At 40.4% G+C, this 22,448-nt stretch overlaps 2 protein-coding genes across 2 annotated transcripts; both read left to right on the top strand.

Annotated features, from left to right (window-relative positions):
• The first annotated feature begins 6,524 nt into the window (after window positions 1-6,524).
• fabp4b (fatty acid binding protein 4b) lies at window positions 6,525-7,423 on the top strand. Its single transcript, XM_033640042.2, has 4 exons — window positions 6,525-6,693; window positions 6,791-6,966; window positions 7,052-7,153; window positions 7,276-7,423. The coding sequence occupies exons 1-4, from the start codon at window positions 6,621-6,623 to the stop codon at window positions 7,324-7,326; spliced, it is 402 nt and encodes a 133-aa protein (XP_033495933.1). The 5' UTR covers window positions 6,525-6,620; the 3' UTR covers window positions 7,327-7,423.
• Window positions 7,424-9,150: 1,727 nt separating this feature from the next.
• Window positions 9,151-14,362, top strand: LOC117265421 (protein FAM8A1-like). The gene is made up of 5 exons (XM_033639904.2): window positions 9,151-9,658; window positions 12,252-12,372; window positions 12,494-12,617; window positions 13,275-13,414; window positions 13,509-14,362. Exons 1-5 carry the CDS (start codon window positions 9,181-9,183, stop codon window positions 13,651-13,653), a joined length of 1,008 nt encoding a protein of 335 aa, XP_033495795.1. The 5' UTR covers window positions 9,151-9,180; the 3' UTR covers window positions 13,654-14,362.
• The last annotated feature ends 8,086 nt before the right edge of the window (window positions 14,363-22,448 follow it).

Raw genomic sequence — 22,448 nt, 5'->3', positions numbered from 1 at the left:
TGTGTGTGTGTATGTGTGTGTGTGTGAGAGAGTGAGGGGTTATATAAGGATGTTCAGGCTCTAGGGGAGACACAGGATGGGGATAAAATGATTTTTTCAGACACATATTCACATGATGACTGTCATGCAGTCCCACAACTATCACTTCCTGCCACACTGATTACATGGCAAAACACTTTGAACACAGCCTGTGTAAAGCTTTAGCAGAAAGCATATTACATTGACCCATAGAAAATAGTCGTTCCATGTGAGACGCAGAGAGACACGAGAGGCCTCAAGCCGAGTGATTTATCAGGGATTCTCATGACTCTGGCGGGCTTTATATAACTACCAGCTGAGGGGTGCACTTTCCCATGTTGTAAGGGGTCAGGAGGCCGTCCTCTAAGCGCTGTGGCAGTTGTTTTTCACACAAGAATTCCAGCCCACTGCTGGGGGATCTAAGAGAGCATGAAAGAGGAGCAGCAGCAGAGAACTGTACAGTATGCATCACTTTAGCTCCTAATGAACCCTCCGCCCACTGCCCTCTGCACCCGGTGGCTGTGCCCCATGGGCAGCTCTCCTCGCACCTCTCCTTGTGTCGACAGAACAAGCAGTGTCTCTGTGAGAGGCAGTCATCCCGCCCCCCCGCCTTCATCCCCCTCCAGCCCCACTGTCGGTGTGCTGCAAACCAGAAGCCTGAGGCACAGGGAGCGTGTGGGATGAAGGGATGAGAGAGAAGATCAAAGCAGGAAGCATGAAACAGCTCAAAGCACACAAGCAAGAGGCACCTCTCTGACCTCTGCCACACACACACAGACACACAGACGCACACACACACACACACACACACACACACTTCATCCTGGCTGTACAGAACAATCCTCTGGTTCCCTCTTATCCAGCAGCCGTGTAAAAAGGCAAAGAGGAGAGGGCACGTCGCTCAGGTCGTGTGAGCCTCTCAGCAGATGGTTGGGACCTGCTGGGAACCAAACCTGAACTATGCATATCCAATTTTGGCTGGTCCCTCTTACTCATCAAACTTGAATATATCTTTCCAGCATTTCAAAAAAACCCCTACAAGCTACATTATAGCTTTTTTTTTCAAGTGCAACAGGCCTTTAAAAATAATTTGTTTACTCTGCGAAAGTTCTGTATTTACTGCATGACTTTTTGGCATTGTGAAGACATATTTTTATTGTTAAAATCATATACAGAAAGGGATGGCATGAAAAACTTTTCTATTACAGAAAATTGTTTCAAAATCAAAAGCATGACTCAGATGCATCGGTTTAAACACTTTGTTTTTGGTTCCCGGACAAGCCAGCAGGAGGTCTCCTAAAAATGATTAAATCACGTTTGGAGTTTGGTTCAAAAAGCAAACAGATTATGGGCATGTCTCAACTACAGTGCATGAGAGACACTGCTGAAAGGCTTAGATCTCTACATGGAGGAAATTTATCCCCTACCTCAGGCAAAGGCTTAAGCGTAGTAGAGGGGAACTACAATAAAACATACTCAAACAAGATGGGGAAGTGAAAAAGACTTACGACTTACTTCCTCTGAAAACAGGTGTTATAGGTTGTTATTTCTCCCCCTCTAAAAAAACAAATGGACCAGGTGATTAATGCTTTTAAAAACACTAAATAAGGCAGTTTCACAACACAAATCAGTCCCCAATGCTGTTTGGCATGTTGGAGACGGGCCGCTTACCCAGCACCTGCTAATGTGTGCTCACCTTTTTTTTCTGCTAACTTAAGATCCAGATGTTCAGGAGGGTTTTATCGAGAGCTGAATTATGCCCAGAGGTCTCCCCCTCACCAAATCAAAACCTGGTGATTTAAACTGGTTAAAACACTTAACGAAGCTTCACAATAAAAATATTGGTGTTTTTTGCGACACTCTTATTGAGGAGTGGCTGCTAACTATGGTGACCAATGCAAAAACGTGAATGGCGCTGTCCAGAGCTAGTGTTTGGTTTGTCCGTTCTAGGCTACAGTAGAACAATATGGCAGACTCTGTGGGAAAGGACCCACTCGTATGTAAATATAAACGGCTCATTCTAAGGCTGGATTTATACTTGTGCATCATTAGAGCCTATGTCGTAGCCTACGCATGTGGCCTACACTGTTGTGAGCATTTATAGGCTTACTTGTGCGGTGGTGTGTCTGTGTCACTCTGCAGTTGCACCTCCAAAACACTAGTCTGCGGTTGATTCAAAACACACCCACAACACACATTAAGCATGGCTTGATAGCAACAATTTAAACACAAGAACACAAATTGGCTTGGCTTCACAGCATTCACAGACAAAGCACTTGTCTTTGGCTGGACACATTTTCCTCATAAATACAACATGCTAATGTTTTTAGCACAAGCCTATGTCATTTTACATTGTATAAATTAGCCTAGCAGCTAGCGGAATTTTCCTACTCATATGAGGCCAGGGACTACAGCAACATTTAACGAAGGTAACGTTACAAAATTTGACTCCACTACAACTCACAAGATTCACTGACAAAACAACTGTCTTATGCTAAACACCTGTCCAGACAAATGTTACATGCTAACATTATTAGCACAAGCCTATGGCATTTTACATTGTATAAATTAGCCTAGTGAGGAGCGGAGAGATAATTCCCAAAGTATAAATCCCAAAGGATAAATCACACACAAGATTTAAAATGCTATTTTGTGATGGCTTTATTGTCTTTACAATTTTTTGTTTCCTATCTGTGAAATTAAAGTAAATAAAAGCTTCATTTCCACTGAGGGAATGGTTTCAGCTCACAACTACAGAGCCCTACACTGTAGGTAAGGCTTGGATTCGACGCAGAAGTATAAATCTCGCATAAGGTAACGAAAACACAACAGTTCTTGTCTTCAGGTATACACTAAAGAAAATATGCCTACTATATTACATTCCATTTCTGCCAATATATTCCCCTGAATCCTACACCCTCAACCTTTAAATGTTTTGTGCCCTTTTTATTTCTTGCACTTCATGAAGCACCGCTCCTCTGCCACATTCTCTCAGTGTCAAATCGTTGGCTGCAGAGAGGTGCAGCAAAGTTCACCGTCAATATGATCAGTGGTGACCGCAGTTTTACCTGCCGGCGTATAAAGCTGTAGTTCAGGATTATAACGAGCCCAGTCAGACTTGCGAACTCCCCCTTGGCCCTGAGGATCCTCTCTCCATTATTCATGAGTCCTCAGGTTGGACCCTGGGAACAAGCTGAGCGAGGCCCTGTGTCAATACGAAACACTGGCCGCCACAATGGGCTCTGCCTCCAACTACACTGTTGACAGACACCAACACAAAGGAGCTGAAAGGGGTCCCCCTCCGTTCTCACACACACTGAAGAATGAGTCAGTGTGCTGCCGCTCAGAGCTGTGTTTGTACAGTATATACAGCTTTTGTCCGTGGCCACTGTTCTCCCATCAATGGGGGCTGAAGTGTTGATGAAAACCAGAAGGAAAGGACTTCTCTGTGGCTGCCAGTGAGAGTTCATGTTCATTAGATGTGCACTGCGCCTGCTGGATGGCACCTGTATGTATGCAGAAACCCCCCGGGTGACAGGACAACAAGTAATCGGCTTATTGGATTGGTAAACAACATTCCATGATATATCACAGCCCAGCCCCTTTGACTATCACATCACTGCTGCCTGTCATTGATGTTAATGAATAATTAATGCATTTGGACCATGAAATCAAATATTGCAGCCATGTGACAGTCTCATTAAGGCCTTTCTATATGGCATGCATTGATTCCAGTTTCTCTGGTTTCATATTGATGGCTAATTTTGCATTATACATCAAACATCTGCCGTGATAAAAGGGTGAATCCACCTCAAAGGGGCTGTCATGTATGTAACACCCCGTGCTCTTAGACAGTTTAATATTTATAAAAATGAGCATCTCTCATCAAAAGCTGGAAACACTGAGACTAAATTATAACGACATGCAGAACCTGGAGCCAAACGGACTCATTTGGGGCTGCAAAACTGTTTTTCTTCTTCTTCTTCTTAGAGTGAACAGGATAAAAATGGGCTCTCAGGGGACATCTCTCTGCAACTACATCACTGTCAGTAGCTTCATTATTATTATTATGCATACTGATTACATAACCAGCAGGGCATTGCTATTTCTGTTTGAACTATTTTAGGCTCATGATAGAATAAAAAAAGGTTCTTAGAGTTTTTCATCTCATAACAGAACTGCATGCTTGCTTAAGATTCATGTCATCATTTCTCGACCACAGTAAAGCAGAGAATGCACAGTTTATAAAACCTGACTAATTCCTGGAAACTTTTGCTTTTGTCTTTCATTTGGCAGTGACGTATCAGTCTAAAGTGATTTTACAAAGCAAATTTCCCTGGCCCAAATGTGAAGGTATTACATGGTTGGAGGCCACAAGTGGAGGTTGTAACAACTGAATCCATTTTAATCCACAGAGAATATGTGTCACAGGGCGCTCATCTGATCTGTATCTGATTTGCTTTGAGCATCGCCAATCATTTCTGTCTGAAGACTCGTTCCCACTTTGATCTCCTTGAGACACTCAGCAACGGCACTCAAGAACTCCATCACCTCAGCCGACAACCCACATGAAAAGGAGAGGCATTTATAGCCCATTTCTCTTGGTTTTATTGTTTGATAGAGAGGGTTCAGAGAGAGGATTTAGATGAAATAAATAAATACGTAAATAAATGAAATCTCATCTATTATACAGCAGCTGAGTCTGTACTTGTTTACAACTCGTTCAGGACATATTGTTTTATTAATGGCTGGAAAAGCCTTGAAGTAGATCGGAGAGTTACTCAAACAGCAGAACAAGAAGATAAAGTTGATCAACTTTTTTGTGTTTTTAGTTTTATTTTCTCTCAGTGCAACTTTAACTCAAAGGCTGTGTGTTTTAAGGCCTACTGTGTAATGTATCACTGAAACCATTGGGAGGCAGTGCTGACATTTAGACACAGTCCACTGATACCTGATTGATTTCTGCTGTAGTGTTTTTATAGTGTTGTTAAGGCACCAAGTTCTCTATCTATCTATCTATCTATCTATCTATCTATCTATCTATCTATCTATTTCAACACTTACATATTTTATAAAGTGTCCCAAACATGCTCAGTTATGAAGAGATCCTCTAAGACAGAGGTTTCAAACATACGGCCCATGGTCTAGAACCGGCCCACCAAAGGGTGCTATCTGGCCCATTTGATGACTGGACTAAGAGGTGTTGCCTACTTCATGTAAAATTCTACCTCAGAGGCTTTGCCATCTTGACAAGAATACACTTCTCTGGTGTAACAATGAATACTTACTGTAACCATGTTTAAAGATATTGGACACTGTGCAAAATATTGTCAATCAGCAGCTTCAGTTCAAAATAATTTGTATCAGGAAATGTATGGATAAATGCACATGTAAAGACTGACTAAATGTGGAAAGACATACTGTTGAAATTGCACTTATTCTTCTTGAGACATCTCAGGCTGTTTATCTGTTTTGTAAAAGGATGAACGTCTACAGAATGTACTTGTAATTCTTTACCAAAAAAAGGAAAATATTAGAGCTGATGTTACTTAAAGGTTATTGTGCGATGGTTTTATTGGCCCGGCCCATCTAAGATCAAATCTGTATGTGGCCCATGAACTAAAATGAGTTTAACACCCCTGGGCTACTAACTTTTATTTGCTTTTCACAGGCACCATCTGCTGGTCAAATCCAGTATCATCATTCACTTAGAGGGAGTGGTGCTGTTTATGGTGTGATATGTGAAATCTGGGTAAGTTTTACACAGATTTTTACACCGAACAGGAATTTATGATCAGTAAATACAATTGTAGTGAAAGATATTCTAGCTATAGCTGCTTATGATATAAACTATTTCTAAATCTCTTAATAGGTCAACTTCACCTATACAAAAAAGCTCAATTTTGAAATTTTTTCAACTTCAACTTTATTTTGACCCTAGAGGGCAATTAGTTGCAAAGCAAGTAAAAACACACTTAAAAAGACATGAAATAACACATGAGAATATAAATACTCAACAACAGTGATCTGTAACAACAATGGTCACAAACAGCATCCATCAGTATCAACATTAACACCACTGTCATCATCATCAACGTCAACATCATCACCATCACCCATCACATGATTATGTCAAGAGTAAAAACTAGTTATTTATAAGCATATTTCATATAAAGGTAAATTCGGCAATGTATATTTGCACAATCGAGCATAATGTATAATTTAATGGAAAAAAAACGTCTGCATCCTTCCTCCTGCAGGGGCGACATAAAACCACACACACCAAAATCCTATCAGGTCATATTATTGCAGCACTTTAATGCTGCAGTCAGCAGACCCGGGATAAACTCCCATTTTCACCGTTGCCATCAAACACATCATGAAAATCTGATTTAAAAAAACACGCCCCCCTAATCCCCGTCGTTTCCATGGCAACGGCAGCACCTGCTCTTTATTGGTCAGCCCGAATCAAGCACGTGTTCGACCAGGCTTCAAATATGTCATTTCCCCAGAGCTTCAGTCTCTCTGTGCGCTTCACCGGAGGATCCTGACGCTCCTTGTGTTTGTGTAGGAGACTGAGATTCATCCTCACCATCACCATCATGGTCGAGCAGTTTGTCGGGACCTGGACTCTGACTTCCAGCGAGAACTTTGATGACTATATGAAGGCACTCGGTAGGTGCATGTTTGATATCAATCAGATTAATGCATCGTTGAATGATTCGTTAGCAGACAGCATGATCCCAACAGCATCTCATTCATTGTGTTGAAGGTGTGGGCTTCGCCACCCGCCAAATGGGCAACATGGCGAAGCCTAACCTGGTGATCAGCGTGGACGATGCTGGAGTTGTTTCAATGAAGTCTGAGACGACTTTCAAGACCACTGAGATCAAGTTCAAGCTGAGCGAGGAGTTCGAGGAGACGACTGCAGACGGCCGAAAAACCAAGGTGGGTAATCCTTTTGCCAGCCTCATTTTAAAGACTCAACATAGTGCTTCTGACACATTTTTACATTTTTTAAATTTGTTTTCAGACTATCATCACTTTTGACAATGGCAAACTCGTGCAAGAGCAGAGCTGGGATGGAAAGAAGACGACACTAGAAAGAGAGATTCTAGATGGAAAACTAACAGCTGTGAGTAATTAACTGCATGTAGATCTCATTTTCAAATGCATCCTTTAACTTTAAATGGTTATATCTGCATTTTATCTTTGATTGCAATGTAAGATCTAACATTTTGACTATTGTCTCAACAGAAATGCATCATGGATGATGTGGTTGCAGTGAGGACCTATGAGAAAGCTTAATTAAACCTCATGTTCAGTATGGACCTTTGTTCCACTACAGGATGCCAAATGCACTGATGCCAAACATGCCAATAAAGTCTGAACTGTGACACTTCAATCTGTGTAATAGTTGTGCATGAATATAACCAAATTAGTGTTGTGTGTTGGGTTGCACATTATATGCAAATGATGTGATTTGCATGCTTCCTTTTTTAATACATTGTCCTCCATGTGAGATTTTAAATGCTGGTACACACTTGCAAAGGGAGCAAAACTCAACTTAAATTGGAGTGTGTTAAGCTTTTATCAATACTAGAAATATAGCTGATCATTCCTGAAACAGAACTTCACACAAGAATTTTATTGTCTCAACAAATACAAACACCAATCTTTATTTTCAATGTGCTAATTACGTTTTAAGCTTGAATGCTGTTCGTATTTCCAACATGTTGGTATAACATTCGATACAATAGCTACTTAATTTTTAAAACCCCTCATGGCTCCCAATCTTTAAAGCTATTAGACTTAGTCAGGGGGCTTTACAGAGGCCTATTGTTCAAACAAGGAAAAGCAACATGTCATATCAGGGCAGCCCTCCCATGATAAAGATGTGGGTGAATGGGAGGTGGGAAGGTCAAATCCCTGCTTGGGGTCAGAGCACTGACCTCATTTGTGCCAGGCCCCTCTTGTCTTGGATGCACAGACGTGGAGCTCAAGCAAGTGCACATAATTTGTGTTAATTAGGGTTCTTTGGGGCAGTAGGTTGAGGCCCAAATTCTCCAAAAGATTTCCAGGATTTGGTGAATGACTGTGACCCCAGGTGGTGTTCGAGCAACAATGAGTGCTCGCTAATGCAAAGCTGATTCATTATCTTGAGTGCCACATTATATAAGACCATGCCACATGCACACGTACTTTGTTTTAGGTATATTGCATATGTCTGGAAGTTTTCTGCAAATTTCTGTTCAACTACATATAACAGAGGGCATGGAGAGCACGTTGAGTTCTCCCAGACTCATTTTATATTTCTGAATACCCCATTGTTAAGGATTAAGCTTATTCGGGTAGTGTTTGGGTGAAGGTTTTAAGAAGTGGACCTCCTTTGAAATGGTTTTACCCTTTTAAACACAATCACACCATGAGCTGATGAATTCTTAGAAACTGTTCTTGCTCAACTGAGCTGCTTTGTTGAAAGGATCCAGTGGTTATACCCATTTCATTCATTATTTCATTTTTTTTTAAATACTTGTAGTTATACTCGATTATTTTATCTATGATACATTAACTAAATCTAAAGTGATGTATTATACTGCTTGAGTCTGAGCAGCAGCCAACAATGTCAAGTATTTATTCTAGCAAATGTTTGCAGTAATAAATAATTGAAATCTTCTTCAAAACTAGGCTACAATAATTTTGAGATAATCTTCTCATCACTTAAGAACCATTTAAAGGTGTGATAATCATAGCTGCATGTAGCAAAATTAACTAAAGTAACATTATATGTCGTTTTGCTTTACCTGCTCATTTAAATTATTACATAATGTGCACATGAAGAACCCAAATGTTATCAGCTCACTGCAGTTTATATCTCGCAGCAATGCCACCCCCTTGCGGCTGATACTTGTAATAGCAGGCAATAATTGGACTGTACCACTATATCCTAATAAAGGGGTGGGATAGGCGAGAATATTTAGTCGCGACATGGACAAGATTTTTATGAGAGTTTGTCTGTCTTTAGCAAATGAATATTTGATTCATTTAAGTCAACAACAGTAATGTTTCCGCGATTGTAATGTTTACTTTACAGTTATCTTGTCGTCATCCAGGTGAAATGATCCGGAAGACGTCGTACGTGACGCGACGCAATCATCAAACATGGCTGACGAGGAAAACACAAACATGGAAGTCAATAAGGAAAAGAATAAACCTTTTGCAAACACAGAAAAGCCACTCGTTGACGAGGTTACCCAAAGAATAGGCAGTCACAAGAATGTCGAGGGCAAGAAAGACGCCGGTGAGAGCCGCTCCACGACGGAGTACTGCGAGAAGCTGCAGGGGTGGATGTGGCAGTACTACACTGGGTATATGAACTGGCAGAGCTGGATGGCAGCGTCAGCCATGTCCTACCCGTATTATTTACAGACAGACAGTGGGACCTCGACGACACCGCTTGATATCAACTCCCACAGCTGGTATACCGGTGCGTTTGGTCTTCCGCTGTCGCCTTATCCACCTGCTGTCACCTCCCAAAGCAGACGGGCAGGTGAAGCCGCTGGCGGGGGTGCGGTGGCCGCTCAGCCGCAGCAGCAGCAGCAGCAGCAGCCGCAGGAGAATGGAAATGCACCGAGACCAGGTAAAAGCTGCTAACTTTGACTGACTGTTTATTCTCCAGGTTGTTAGAATGTGGGGTTACAGACAACCACTTAACGTTGCCAGATACCCAACAACCAAATAATGGTGCCTGAGCATCTGTGCTGTGTTCACTGTACTTCTACAGGTTAAATTCAGGCCAGCATTTATCACACAGGGCACAGGACACAGTATGCACCCTTTGTTTATGCAACGTGAGAACATACCAAATGATGGTTTGACCACATTATTGACATGGTCACCGTGCATTAAATGCCCCATTGGTCTTCCAGCACACACCTAAACTCCATCAGTTACTGTCCACAACACACAGATTGAACAAATATCAACCTACACATATTTGGGCATCTGTGTGGACGCTGCTTTATTCTTGAGTGCACATATTACATTTGTAGTAAGGTACAGCAAGGCATTTACTCTCTTAAAGGGGAGCTACACAGACTTTAAAAATTCAAGCCTGTTATTACTTAGATTTAAGATTAATCTGTTGCAAAAAATATTAGTAACCATGAACAGCTGTGTTCCAATTCCCAAAACGAGAGTGCTAAAACACAAATTTGTTATGTCATAGACAGTAGGGCTGCCACGATTAGTCGACTAATCGATGACTAATCGACTATTAAAATAATCGGTGACTATTTTAGTAGTCGACTAATCGGTTTGAGTCATTTTTCATAGAAAAGCACTATAAAAGTATCCCAGAATACTCTTACTGCAGCTTCTTACGTTCAGATATTGGCAGCTTTACACACTCTTCCATGACAGTGAACTAAAACCCTTTGGCGTGAGTACGAAGCAAGACATTAGATGACATCATTTTGGGGTTTGGGCGAGACAGACCGACATTTTTCAACATTTTAACACATTTTTCAATGAAATGATGAGTCGACTAATCGAAGAAATAATCGACAGATTAGTCGACAATGAAAATAATCGTTAGTGGCAGCCCTAATAGACAGTGGCTTAAGGTAGTTAGGATGGGCCCCAGTGCAAGGTATTATGACAGGCCCTAATGTGCGCTAGTTACTGGTTATGAAGCACACACACACACACACACACACACACACACACAGAGTTTTAGGCATATATGTATTTTACCAACAGTGTGTCTTTCTGCCTCTTTTATGTTTTATCCACTTGCAGATGTGCCCAGCTTGTCAGTCCTAAGAGATTTGGCACCTAAACTCACTACTGTACATTGAATCGTCTCATTACATGATTGAACACAGACTTGATACTGGACAATATCATCATACATGTTACCCAGCAATCATCATTACATATTTGTATATGACAAAAACTACTAAAGAAAATAGGAAATTAGTAGTTTACCTAAATAGTTTTTTACAGTTAAATTATAATTTTTATAGTTTATGTAGAATAAGCATATCATTTTGTTATAGATTGATACTATTTTACAAAAACAGAAACCATAATGGAGATGGGTTTGCCTTTTTGAGGGCTTATGTAGAAAATTGCACCATTTAACTTGGGTTCAGTTTAGTTAAGTTGAGTTTGAACATGGGTGAATTTCCAGGAGGCAGTCAGGCCCCTCCACCCCACAGGCCCCAGTGCTACTGCAGTGCTTGCACTGTCTCTATTTACGCCCTTGGTCATAGAGTATAAAGTCTGGAGCTGCTCCATTGGCAATGGATTGTGGAAGATGTTATAGATGACAGTGAGAGCACAATGCTCTGAGCATACAGGTGAGAACACTACAATAGAAAAAAGTTCATATGGGTAAAAAAAGACATTCTGTGGGTCCGAAAAATCACTCTCTCATCCATTATTTATGGAGTAGTACACTGACTTAAGTCTCTGGTTTCTGGCTTTGAGAGAGTAGCCCATGTTCACAAAAACTGACTGAACTTTCTTAGGCCATGGGAATACCATATTGGAAGTTTTAGGTGGTGTTCCCCTTTTAGAGACTGAGGTCATTTGGAGCAAACAAACATATCCTGATATTGTTTTTCCAATCTATAATACAGAGTGTTTTGCAGTATGGAATCAGTATATGGTAAAAACATCTCTGTGTTTAGCTTAAATATAGACTGGCTAGATTTGCTCAAAGATTGTGGGTCAAACGCTTGAGTCAAGTTTTCAAGCTGCGTAGTCTCTGACAGGTAAAAACGTCAAATCCCTCTCACATTTCATTTGAAAATTATCAGCCTTTGCCTTCACACAGAAGATTTAGAGATCCACAGGCTTGATTATACAGGTTCCACAGTCGGTCAAACCTGTTAAATTAGGTCATGGCTTCTAATTACGCTCAGTGTACCTGATTCCAACATTGAATGTAATAGGAATAATTCATTTGTTGCACTGCATCCACTTTATGTAAATCTGATGTGATTTATAGCATTTGTGGTATGGTTTTGTTGTTTAGTTACTTTTTTTTGTTTTGTATTTATGTGGAACAGTCAATGTCCTGAGTAAATCTGTGCAGCCTGGTTCCTAAATCTTGTGTAATGACACTTTCAACAATCACATTACGGTGTGTATCATTAGTGCGTTTGACCATATAGTTTACTGTACCTGTTTGACTTTGCTTTTTTTTGTTGGCTCCTTTTCGCCAGGTCGGGAGTACAGCATTCCCTCACCTCTCCAAAGACTCCTGGCCGAGATGGTGGATTTCTTCATTCTGTTTTTCATCAAAGCAACCATAATCATCAGTATTATGCATCTGAGTGGAATCAAGTGAGTCTCTTTAATTTCTGAAAGCAGTGGATTGTGTTTTTAATACCTTTAAAGAAACAAAACCAAACTCTAATTGAATGAACACTATTTGGAATAACATAAAAATGTATTTGCTTTTCAGGGATGTTTCAAAGTTTGCCATGCATTTCATAGTGGAGGAAATAGATGAGGACACGTCGATGGAGGAGCTACAGAAAATGATGCTTGTTGCACTTGTGTACCGGATATTAGTGTGTTTTTATGAGGTAAGTGCTCACATGTAAGTTTTATGCTTACTAAAGCCAAGTTCACATGGACACAGGTATTTTTGTAAACCAGGTTTTTCCTTCTTTATACCTCAAACAAATCTTGTATACACACACAATCCCCTTCCAAATGAAAACGCAAAGACACAAGTGAAGCGCTGTCAAGAGTACACCAAACCTACAGGCGCAGAGATAACCATGTGAAGAAGAAGAAGATGATGATGATTGCTAATCAGCAGCCTGAAATAAAGCTATTATCTGAAGGCCACCTGGAGCAGTCACACCTCTTGTCCTCTATATTGTGGAAAAGTAACTATACATTTATGTGTAAACATGTAAAAAGTCCTGCTTGCAAGGTTAGAAGCAGCACTATTTTGGTCTGCCATTGTACAAAATACCACCTCATTTATGACGCCTCACAGAGGACATAACGACACACACACTGCTGTCTAAAGACAAAAAAAAATCAGTTTTCCCTGTCTACACATCAACACTGTAGACAAGAGTTTTATTCACCTTGGACGGAGTTTTACACAAGGCTTGTTTTTAGTGAGTGTGGACAGAAGGTCAAAATGCATGTTTACAAAAATACCTGTGTCCATATGGAAAGGCCTCCCATGCAGTTCAGTGACAGCTGCTACACCATTCTCCCTACAGATTGTGTGCATTTGGGGAGCAGGAGGAGCCACTCCAGGGAAGTTTCTCGTCGGACTCAGAGTTGTCACGTGTGACTCATCAGTTCTGGTTCAGCCTAACAGGGTGCTTGTAGTGCCAGCAACTAATGTGTCCCTCTCTGCGTGAGTAGTTCCTTTTTAAAGGACAGCTTCCAGAATTTTCATTATTTGTCTCCCCTGTATGTATTGTAATCACTGTCTCTGTCTGCTTCCACAGATCAACTGTCCGGGCCCTGAACAAGAATTTTTCAATTGCCTTCTTTTTCCCGGCCTTCATCACACTTCTGTTCTTCCAGCACAACAGGACTGTGTATGATATGGTAGCTGGTACAATTGTTGTGAAGCGCTCCAGGATCAGATGACATAGAAGGACCTAGAAGAGAGTCCTACAGTAACGCTGAGCAGGCACCGTGTGTGTGTTTCTTTAAATGCCTGCAGAACTCAGACTTCAGCCTTTCAAGGTATCGTCAGAACACGCAGAAGCATTAAGACGGACACAGCGAGTTTGATACACATCAGTATGAACTATTTCAGTTCCCAACAACTCGGGTTTGGTTTGTCTCAGACACATACTGTATCTCTGCATGTATTTCGACATGCTGCTTTCAGAAACTGTTCCTGTGCCAAATGTATGTCTCCTTTTGAAGACAGGGATGATGATGGTATTTTCCAGAATTTCAATAACACATTTGCCTCTTTTTAAATACTAATCTTCCAGATTAAGGGTGAATGTCTCGTATCACAAGTATTAAAGTTGCTATTCATGCATTCTTGAGATTAAACCTTCAGTATCTCTTTATATTTAAAACTTTGTCTTAAGATTTCGATGCTCAGACCTTTTAACTTTAAGTCGCTGACCTTCATCACTGCAGGAGTAATGGATCACGATCGGCTTTTGCAGCTGCTGAATTCTAAGGCACATTCAAATGTATTGAAAGGAAACGTGAACCTGATCACAATCGCTTTTCCTTCACTCTGACAGCATGTGTGTGATTGAAAAGTTAATGTATGACACATTTTATGTGATTAACAGGTTTTTGCATTTAAGAAAATTAAATGAAATCCCCACTATTTACCTGCATGTTTGAGATGTCTGTCTTTTACAAGCTTTTGATACTAATTAAGTGGCCTTGATATGGTCATTTGTACGTTTTCCATGTAGTATGCCACAGTAAAATTTTGATTAAATTGCTCTTTACTTACCACAGTAAGAATTCGTGAAGATATTCCAGTCTAATTTCTTTAAGAAAATACAATTGGTGTTTTTTCTCCCAGTTAAATATGTCACAATAAATTAACCTGATTATTAATTGATTATTTGCTCTGTTGTGAGAAGCTGAAATTATAAAAGATTATGTATTACAAACCCAGTGATCACATTCTTCCAAGTTACAGGACTTTGGCTCCACCTAGTGTATATTTATTGGTCATACAGGCATCTCTGCCTGTGTTGATGCATCATGCAGAATAAGCCCTCAGCACTGTCACCTGCATGAAATATTTTTAAACTAAAATCTGATCCTGATTTAGCATCAGAGAAAGTTAATCACATTCAACCATCTGCCCAGAAAACGAATCATTTTCTATTAAATCGAGGCACAGCCTGAATCAACTAATTTCAAGACACATCTCCCATCTTTTGACTTTTCTGGCATGTCACCTGTACTCGGAGAGAACCGTTGAAGCTCCAATTGTTGGCAAAGTGTTGACGTGGTGATTGTGTTAGACCCACTAAGTGGCAGCTTCGGCTGACAGCCGCAGATGGTACTCCCAGATTACTGAGCGAGCCCCCCTCCGCATGCTGCTGCCATGCACTGTGCCATTACTGTAGGCAACCGAATAATATAACTCATGGTTGTGAAGGGCTTTACTGAGGAAGAGAAAAGTGTGGGCAGACACCTCCCACAACCATTACTGCGCTGTATACTGATGAGTGAGTGTGGCTTTATTTGGAGTTGAGGCATGTTTGTAATCTATTTTTGTATTGACATGCTCTGGCTTGTATCCAAAGGGAATGTGCAGGAGGAAGATTTCAGAAAAGCTCAAGGGAACAATTATTACTATAATTTACAACAGACCTTTGTGTGAAACCACTTAATGTTGCAATAAACCTCACAGCCCCTGCAGTGAATTAACAAATATCAATCAGTTATTATTAAAAAACCCCAATAATGTGTTTAAATCACAGCAGGGATCATCCTTGTGTCTATGAATAGGAATCCTAATGTGACAGTAATGATGGCAGCGCTGAGAAGTGATTACTGCTATTGCCATTGACTGTAAAAATAAATGTGAGGTCCATCCATCAAACGGCTTACTTTGTTCTTTGTTCAATTATAAATCACCTCAGATGAAGAGGGTGAACTCAGACACAAAGGACTGAGAGAAGGTGAGCGTATCCTCACTTCAACTCTGTGCAAAAGCCGTCTTTTCCATTCCCCATTTTCCATGTCTGTTGTTTGTTGCTTGACAGATCTAGTTCCTTGCTGCCACATGGCATGCCATACGGCATCGAGTTGGTGAGGTGTCCAGCCTGAGTTCCTGCCACCCTCTCTGGCTCTTTTAACAAGGAAGTCATCTACAGGCAGCATGGAGGGCTCACAGCTTTCTCTGACAGCCATGTGTCTGTTTCTGAACAGAGCCACGTACAGGGCAGAGGGACAAGGTAAACAATCTGGGCTCAACTGGACTAAAATATTCTCTGTGAATGACACAATTTGTGTCCTTAAAGTCACGGCTCATTCATTAGAAGAAGAACTAAAATGGCAGCTGGCTTTTGCTCCTCACACACACACACATACACACACACACCATTAGGCTCCAGGTGTTGTGAAGTTGTGGAAAGGTGCTGCGAACTGAAATGCTGCTCAGTGTCGTTGTTGTTCCTCCCAGTGTGTCTGTGCCTGTTGGTATTCCTCTCAAGTGGAGTCAGTAATTACATGCTGGCTGGGTTCTGCCTGAGTGGAGAGAGCTGTTGATGAAGAGGAGACCTGTTGACTGGGGAGTGATGCAAACGTCTGCTCCAACACTCGAGGTGTCATGGGGAACACACGCATGTCTAAGTGCATAAATACACACACATTTGCACACACAGTTTGAATGTTTGTTATTCTTTTGAGGACTTTTGGGACTGACAATTTAATTGACATACACTGATGTTAATTTAATAAAGCAATGTGTTGAATATTGACTTACTGCTGGCTAATTTCTATTTATAAGGGACTGTACAGAAGTTATTATGGGGGTAGTGGGTTGTACGCTTTTTCTATACTGTTATATTATTATATTTCTTTGAGATATTACAGAACAGGGTGTTGCAGTTTTCATCAAAGTCAAAGGATGGTCCATTGAAAAATGTATTAAAGATGGAAAGGGCTTTGATTCTAAAAAAGGGTTTCACTACCTGCATTTCCATCAAACACTTTCATTTTAGTACCCTTAGAACTGTACGAAACCCATACAGACGTATACCTAAACCATAACTGTTTTGCGTTTTCCCCACAGACACTACTTAAAATTGTAGGTGGGGGTGATACCAGATGGTGATAGAGGGGTCACTGCTTAATCCAGCTCTCATTGTACTTCCTCTTCACCAATGATACAGAGGAAGGTCTGCACCTCGTTGATTGTTGATGGAACAGGGATGCACGACATTATCCAAACAAAAAAGAACAGACTGGAGTGATTGGAGACTTTGCTGCGATTGATAGGATATTCAAAAACAGCGGGTTTGTTGTTTGAGCCTGTGTCAAGCAAGGGTGTTGATTCTCTTCCATCCACAACTTTAGACGATGAAAACCCAAAAATAAGTGTTCTAATGTGCAACAAACTGAACTGAACTGAACTATCAATCAACAATCTAAACTGGCTGTGGGAATCACAACAGCACTGTACCATTTGGACATGCTGCCATTTACAACACCAATAAATTATGAATGAACTCATTTCTAGGCAAGTAAATAAACAGCAGTGAGTATGATATGAATAAACTTTTTCCGGAATAGTACGCTGCCTGGTGCTGGAGTTCATTTTCCGGGTATAAAAATAGATGTGAATATGAGGTGAGTACAAGCTCAGGATGAGTGATGTAGAGGCATAAAGAGAGACCGTGAGTGTGTATGTGTGTTGAGGGGGCGCGGCACAGCATACCATTTTTCTATGACATAACATTAGGTTTCTGGGCGTTTGTGTTTTTGAACACAGTAGATTTCTGCTCAAGGCAGCGAGATGCTTGAGTTGTCAAGACAACCATGGAGGCTGCGTTAGTTACTGCAGACAAATCCAGCTTTTTCTCTCCTCTGACAGTGTTGCTTCAGGGTAAAATAATATCTGATGTACATTTTCTGCACATATATGTTTGACGAGAAAATGAGTGGTAGAAACTGGCCTTAAATATGTTTACCTACTGGTATCTTCTCAAAAGATGCTGGGCAACTTCTGGCAGTCTTGCTCATGTCAAGAGAGACTGGGCCACGATTCCACTTCACACCACTGATTTGGACTAAGGAGATGATGAATACATTTGCCTGACAACAGCAGCATTATTTACAATATAATCAACACAACACTCTCAAGACCTTTTAAAAATGACAGGGAAACAAACAAAGAGACACCGGAGGGAATGAAACATGTCTGTCCCAACATATTGTCTGATGTTACGATGTAAAAAACATGTTTTCATCATAAATACAGACTGTGCTGCTGTGCTAGAGTCAAAACTACCTTACAAATTATTGGCATGTGGTGATTTATGGGAAAAATTGCATGTAAAAATTGCTACAACTAGAAAACATCATTAGCAAATGTAATCATAATCATGAATAAAATTATATTATTACTACTACTGGTTCTTTCTTCACCTGCACTCATCTACTATGTTAAAACATCTGAAAGTCACTAACTGTTGCTGAGGACCATATTTCAGTTTTATAGTATTTAAAGTGATAGAAAAATATTTCCGCACGCTTACATCTATGCAGTGTCTCACTTTATTGTTAAGCTTTCGGTCTACATGACCTTCAACAGAGCCTACATATGCTCTGAGACACCAAGGGAATGAACATACATATGCTTTGAGGAAGGGTAAAGAGACTGAAATCTTTTTCTACCATTTTGGACTCACTGATGTTTTTCATCACCTTGCCAAGACTGTTCTGCTCTTCTGCAAATAGTATTTAATGTGACAAAGTGATCTGTATAAAACTGTGTTGGATAGGAATAATAGAAATGTGTTAGTTCTAGGCAATAGACAAGGACTCAGCTACATTTTGATATAAGTTTTGAGAGTCTGTGATGAATGACTGTAGCTGGCAAACAAAATTTCATCACAATGTTGGGTCAGATGTGAGCAGCGTTGGTTGGCACCTTGGCACATGTGTCACCCGACTGTAAAATTAACAGTTGTAACTGTAACTGTACTTTAAGAGATTAAAGCTATTTTGACAGATTAAAAACAATGTTTATATGTTAATATTTTCTATTACTATTTTGAATTGTAGATGGTAAAAGCAATTAGTCATTCCTACTGATGACCTGCTTATAAAGGTTTGGTTTTAAAAATGGGCAGATATTCTATTAAATGTTCATATTTTCTGGTTCTTGTTTTAATCAAATGATGAAATAGTTTCTGTTGGTTGCTTTATTTTTTATCATTATTTTAAATATAGCATTGCACAAGGCACAATTTGACATCACAAATCACCTAACTTTATATCTGTGTACATTAAAACAGTGGTTCCCAACTTGTCCAGCCACAGGGTCCAGATTTCTCTAGTCATTAGTTCAAGGTCCACACAGTTTAATATATTCAGCATAATACTTGTGTTTGGCCATGTTGTCCAGCTAGTTTGCTGTTTCTGTCAATTAGCTGTCCATTCGTCACTCACTCTACAGCAGGGAACAGCACTTCAAAATAAAGCTCTGTGTCAGAAATTTGCTGTACTTCAAAATAAAGTGTGTTTTTTTTACAAACCTCACACATTTGCGACTGACTTGGGGTCCATTCAGAATGGACTTTTGGAGTATGACCCACCAGTTGGGGACCACTGCATTTATAGCTGCGGCCATTTACAGCTGGTTACAATATTCTAACGTAAATTCTGCCAGAGAGATACCACAGAGAGGGAAAAATGTGCCAACCAACCCCAGTCTCCCCTACAAATTGTGCACCCACTTTTCCTGTGTGCTTTCAATCTTACTGGCTCCATAAAAATGGCACTTATTCATCAAAATTTTGAAAACCCCTGATCTTAGATTTTTGTTTTCAAAATGCTCTAAAATTGTGATATATGCTGTTAATTTTTTAAAATGTATCCTGGGGGGAATTTCCCACAGACCTTTGAGGGTTGGGTCACAGAAGGCGTCGATTGAAAATTGTCCCCCTTCAGTGTTAGACAGGTGATTATGGCCGTGGAAGAATCCCTTGAAAATAATGTATGAAATGTGAAAAGGAGTAGCTGCAGGCAAATATTAGTTTGCTTTTATAGTAAACATAATGCTGAGTTAAACATATTTTTGCACTAAAGATCCATGTACAGCATTCATCCAACTGCAGGTGAAGCAGTCCATACACTGCCCTCTGTTGTGTGAAGCTGGTACTGAATCTACACCACAGCAGGAGGAGTGGGCAGGCTTTCACTGAGGTCACTGAGGTCATTTCAGTAATGCTCAAGTTCCTCGTGTGAATACCCAGCTCAGGCACTTTCGAAAGAAACAACATGGACCATGTTGATAACTTGTAATCTGTAAGGACATACATGTCATAAAATGTGACAGATAACAGAGTTTTCTTGGCTCACTTCTGTTGAGCCACCCAACATCTTTGTAAACATCTTAAGAAACTAAAATCAGCAGTAACTTCCTGGCTGCGCATTGTGCTCAGTGATTTTTTTTTCCTTTCTTACACCATTTGGTGTTTTTCTGATTGATTTGGTTCATGTGTTTGAACAAACTCTGCTGAGTTACTTCAGTGGCTGTATTCCTCCTCCACAAATCACTCCCACCCAATCCTTTAGTTGCCTAAACTATGTTCTGGACTGGAGATGTGCGTAAGCAGTGGCTTGCTATTTTCAGCTGAATGAAAAGAGTCTTGGCACTTGGACTCAGGATGAAATCTGTTTTGTTCTGCTGAATTTGGCTTTCACCACATGCACAGTATCTGCATGTAACAGAGTTAAAGAACTCAGTTTAATGGTGTCCTACAGTAAAACCACAATCATTTGACTGAGACGCATGAGTTTCAAATCATCTGTTTGGAATATGTTATCCTTAGTTACATAAATACATGTACTGTCCTGATGACAGACAAATGTCTATGTTTTTGGCTGATTGCATATATTTGTTTGTGCGATGGCTGTACAAAGTGGTAATAGTAGTAATCTGTTTGATGTAACAGGTTGATGTACTCCCTCATATCAAGCAGCCACTGCCTCAACAATGAATCACATTGCAGTTGTTTTGTATAAGGCAAACATTCAGACCCTGAATAAACAAAATTTCCAAACTTCTGATGCAAAATGACACACACAATTATATAGTAGACAGAAATAAATGACACCACAGCCCCCTGGTTTTTTACAGGCATGTGTTGATAACCATTTCCTGGACTCTATGAATGAAGGACTTTGACCTTATCATGACCTTAAAATATATTAGACACTGTTTTCTTTATTGTATTTTAAACAGAACCAGGACAACATTTGTTGGTTTGCAGAGATTCAACCCCTTGCTTACCCATCATCTGTTTCATCTACATCTAATGCTGATGTGAGGACTCTCTTCAAGGTCACTTTGAACTCAGCAGCACTCAACAATTGCTCTATTGTAATTACAGCTGGAATTAAATGACAGTCTCATAGATTTTGAGGCCAAAGTGTACCGTGCCTACTGATCAAAATAGAGAAGCAAAGTAGATGTAATATTCACACAACACTCACAAGTGCATGCCCCCAAACGGAGAGGTGAGGTCGGTATCACCTGCCTGGTGGATTCGCTGTCCCCTTGCTCTTTTCATTAACTGCTGAATTCACTGGCTTTCAATAGGCTCTTTCAGCGTGTCATGCTACACCACCATTGAGCTACAGCCACGTTGCCACCCATCTTTCTTAATGGGGACTGGAGACTGTGGAGCTGCCTTGTTGCCATGGCAGCAAGCGCTTTCACATTCTCCCCACATAGCGTGGAGTGTGCATGTTGTTCCCTCCAAACTGGAGCGCGCCACAGCAGAGACAGGTCTGCTCTCAGACAGGACCGAGCCAGGGTTATTTACCTCCTGCTCTGATACCAGATGCCCTTTAATCCAACCACCCACACTCTACTTTCCATTCTCTTTATTACTAATGCATAGTATTTCCCATTGGCTGCTCTCACATACTGCACTGAACTTTGCTCCATAATTTACTTTTTTATATTTCCTTAGGCTTTACAGTGAGCGAAATAGTTGTACTAACTGGAACTCTAAGATATTCGTGGAAAGGCCATCAAAAAGCCTGATTTTACAGTTTATTTTTTCTGCTTTTTATGTTATTAACATTATAAATTAAGTAAAAACCCAATTCTGAAATGTAAATAAAACCAGAATGCAATCCTTTGTGTCCGATATTCAATTGAATACAGTACAAATTCAAGCTATTTAATGTTCAAACTGATAAACTTTATTGTTTTTTTGTAAATATGCACTCATTCTGAATTTCACGCCTGCAACACGTTCCAGAAAAGTTTGAACAGGGGCATGTTTACCACCATGTTACATCACCTTTTCTTTTCACAACACTCAGTAAACGTTTGGGAACTGAGGACACTAACTGTTGAAGTTTGGAAAGTAAAGTTCACTCCCATTCTTGCCTGACAGTCCAGGGTCTCTGTTGTCATATTTTGCGCTTCATAATGCACCACATATTAAATGGGATTTTACTATGAAGCCACTCTGTTGTAACACGCACAGAATGTGGCTTGGCATTGTCTTGCTGGAATAAGCAGGAGCATCCCTGACACAGACCTCATCTGGCTGCTGGCAGCATGTGTTGCTCCAAACCCTATATGTACCTTTCAGCATTCATGCTGCCTTCACAGATATGGAGTTATGCATGATGCCATGGGCACCAACACGCCTCCATACCATCATGGATACTGGCTTTGGACTTCGCACTGGTAACATTCT

This window comes from Epinephelus lanceolatus, chromosome 10 (assembly GCF_041903045.1).
Source record: "Epinephelus lanceolatus isolate andai-2023 chromosome 10, ASM4190304v1, whole genome shotgun sequence".
Classification (NCBI taxonomy): Eukaryota; Metazoa; Chordata; class Actinopteri; order Perciformes; family Serranidae; genus Epinephelus; species Epinephelus lanceolatus.
Note: the sequence above shows the minus strand (reverse complement) of the source record. Positions and strands in the feature narration are given on the sequence as shown.

What these genes read in the sequence shown, in the direction of transcription:
- fabp4b (XM_033640042.2), top strand. Translation starts at nt 6,621, where the DNA reads ATGGTCGAGCAGTTTGTCGGGACCTGGACTCTGACTTCCAGCGAGAAC. An exon ending in TGACTATATGAAGGCACTCG is followed by an intron (nt 6,694 to 6,790) that starts GTAGGTGCATGT and finishes ATTGTGTTGAAG; the next exon opens with GTGTGGGCTTCGCCACCCGC. An exon ending in CAGACGGCCGAAAAACCAAG is followed by an intron (nt 6,967 to 7,051) that starts GTGGGTAATCCT and finishes ATTTGTTTTCAG; the next exon opens with ACTATCATCACTTTTGACAA.
- LOC117265421 (XM_033639904.2), top strand. Translation starts at nt 9,181, where the DNA reads ATGGCTGACGAGGAAAACACAAACATGGAAGTCAATAAGGAAAAGAAT. An exon ending in TGGAAATGCACCGAGACCAG is followed by an intron (nt 9,659 to 12,251) that starts GTAAAAGCTGCT and finishes CCTTTTCGCCAG; the next exon opens with GTCGGGAGTACAGCATTCCC. An exon ending in ACTAATGTGTCCCTCTCTGC is followed by an intron (nt 13,415 to 13,508) that starts GTGAGTAGTTCC and finishes CTGCTTCCACAG; the next exon opens with ATCAACTGTCCGGGCCCTGA.